At 62.2% G+C, this 1,826-nt stretch overlaps 1 protein-coding gene across 1 annotated transcript in view; it reads right to left on the bottom strand.

Annotated features, from left to right (window-relative positions):
- Window positions 1–859: 859 nt before the first annotated feature.
- Window positions 860–1,826, bottom strand: part of ATP8B1 (ATPase, aminophospholipid transporter, class I, type 8B, member 1) — an 18,419-nt gene continuing 17,452 nt past the window's right edge. The window contains exons 26-27 of the mRNA XM_010138417.1: window positions 1,424–1,554; window positions 860–1,090 (exon numbers count right to left, since the gene is read on the bottom strand). Coding sequence (XP_010136719.1) covers window positions 860–1,090; window positions 1,424–1,554 — 362 coding nt within the window. The remainder of the gene's footprint in view (window positions 1,091–1,423; window positions 1,555–1,826) is intronic.

Below are 1,826 nucleotides of genomic sequence, written 5' to 3'. Positions count from 1 at the left end.
GACCCTTTCCCAGCCCTCGATCAGCGAGTGCCGCAGCTAGCACGGAGCCAGCGCGCTCCTGCCAGCCCCAGGGCAGCTCTCCCGAGCAGAGGGAGCTGCTCATGAACACCCTGCACCGAGACACCCCTGTCCTGGAGCTGACAGACAGGCGGAGGAACAGAGCACAGCACCGGCCAAGGCCGACGCCTCGTTCCAGGGGAAACCAAGGAGTGAGTGAGGAGAGGGGCGACGGCCTCTCGCTGACCGGGTGCAGAGGGGTCGCTCTCCACTCCGTGCAGCAAGCTGTAGTCAGCCGGTGGAGGGAGAGACAGGAACAGGAGCCCCAGCTCCAGGTGTCCCAGTTCCCCGTGAGATCTGCCACTGGCCGCAGCTCACCCCCAGCTCTCAGCTGCTCCCGCTCACAGGAGGATTCTCTCCCAGGCCAGCTCCCGGTGCCGTCGTGACTGTGCGGTTTAACAGAACGGCGCTCACCCGGGGGCTGCTCCTCCGCCCTTCACTTTCACCGGCAAAACATGAAAAGTAGCTGCGGTTTAACCGACGTGTTATTCAGCCGTGGAAGAAGTCTGCAGGTCCAGGCACCCCGGAAAGGAATGATGGCAGCGCCGGGTTCTCAGGCCCTCACACGCGTACCCGTCACCTCTGCAGCGAGCAGAGGTCGGGGGCACGAGGATTAGTGCCTCCGCAGAGCACTCCTGGGCCTTTCTGTGCTTCCAGTAGTCCACAACCAGGAAGTTCTGTGATAAAACATAAAAATCCTCGTATCCTTCTGCCATTGGGTTAAAAAAATATCCTGAGTTTGTTTAGAAAAAGTAGTTTGTGCAATCACGGGGATGAAAGCTTCTCCCCGCAGGACAGTGGATCAGCTTGTTTCTGGAGCTGCTCTGGCCTCTGCCGCGCTGCTGCCCAGGACGGCGTCCAGGGGAGCCCGTTTCTTGCGTATGCTGCGCCCGGAGGCGATCAGATCGGCGTACCCCCGCTGGTGGGAGAACGCGTAAGCGGAGCGGCGGCCCGACACCCCCCGGCGAAAGGCGCTCTGCCTCCGCTTCCACTGCTGCTCCTCAGCCACGTACTTCTTGCGGTTCCTCTGGATCTTCACGCGTGCCAAGACAGAGGAGTTCACCGTTAGCCCACCCTGCGCTGTGTGCTGCACTCGTTCTCCCCGCACCCCGCGGCAGCACCCGGGGAAGCGGAGGGGAGACAGGAACACAGCGCGGTGATGCCCTGCTCGGGGTGGCAGCGGCCGTCACCCAGCTGGAAGAGGGGCTCGGTGTGGCCTCAGAAAGCCCTGCGGCCACCCCGCAACGCCGGGGCCTGAGCTCCCGCCTCGTGCTCTCCCCGGAGCCCAGGCACTCACTTGTCCCTAGTGAGAGCACCGACACCGACTCCTGTAAAACCACCCGGAATCCCATCAGGCTGGACTCACCCTATCGCTTTCCAAAGGCCAAACTGTCACGGCTAAGAAACGCAGTGCCACGACGGGAAGGAGACAAACAGCGACGGACAGGATCATGGTCAGCCAGAGGTACGGCTGTCTCAGCGCGTTGGGAGCGGTTCCTAGGAACGAAAAGAGCAAGAACGCGTTTGTGACGAGATCAGGTAAGCCCTTCTCGGACACCACTCACGTCAGAGCCCTTCCGAGAGCGAGGGGAGGCTGCAAGACAAACGCTTGGCCGAGATGCTGCTGCCTGCCTGGATTAAGCACGGGCAGCAAGCCAACGTCCTCCCAGGATCACCGGTACGTACGTGGCCTAGAAAGGCAGCGGTGTTTAGCAGCCCAGCACCCAGCGTCCTGGAACCTTCCCTCAAAGCAAGCAGCAGTCGCGCCT

The sequence above is a fragment of the Buceros rhinoceros genome, unplaced genomic scaffold (assembly GCF_000710305.1).
Source record: "Buceros rhinoceros silvestris isolate BGI_N320 unplaced genomic scaffold, ASM71030v1 scaffold12366, whole genome shotgun sequence".
NCBI lineage: Eukaryota > Metazoa > Chordata > Aves > Bucerotiformes > Bucerotidae > Buceros > Buceros rhinoceros.
This window is presented reverse-complemented; position numbering and strand designations above follow the sequence as displayed.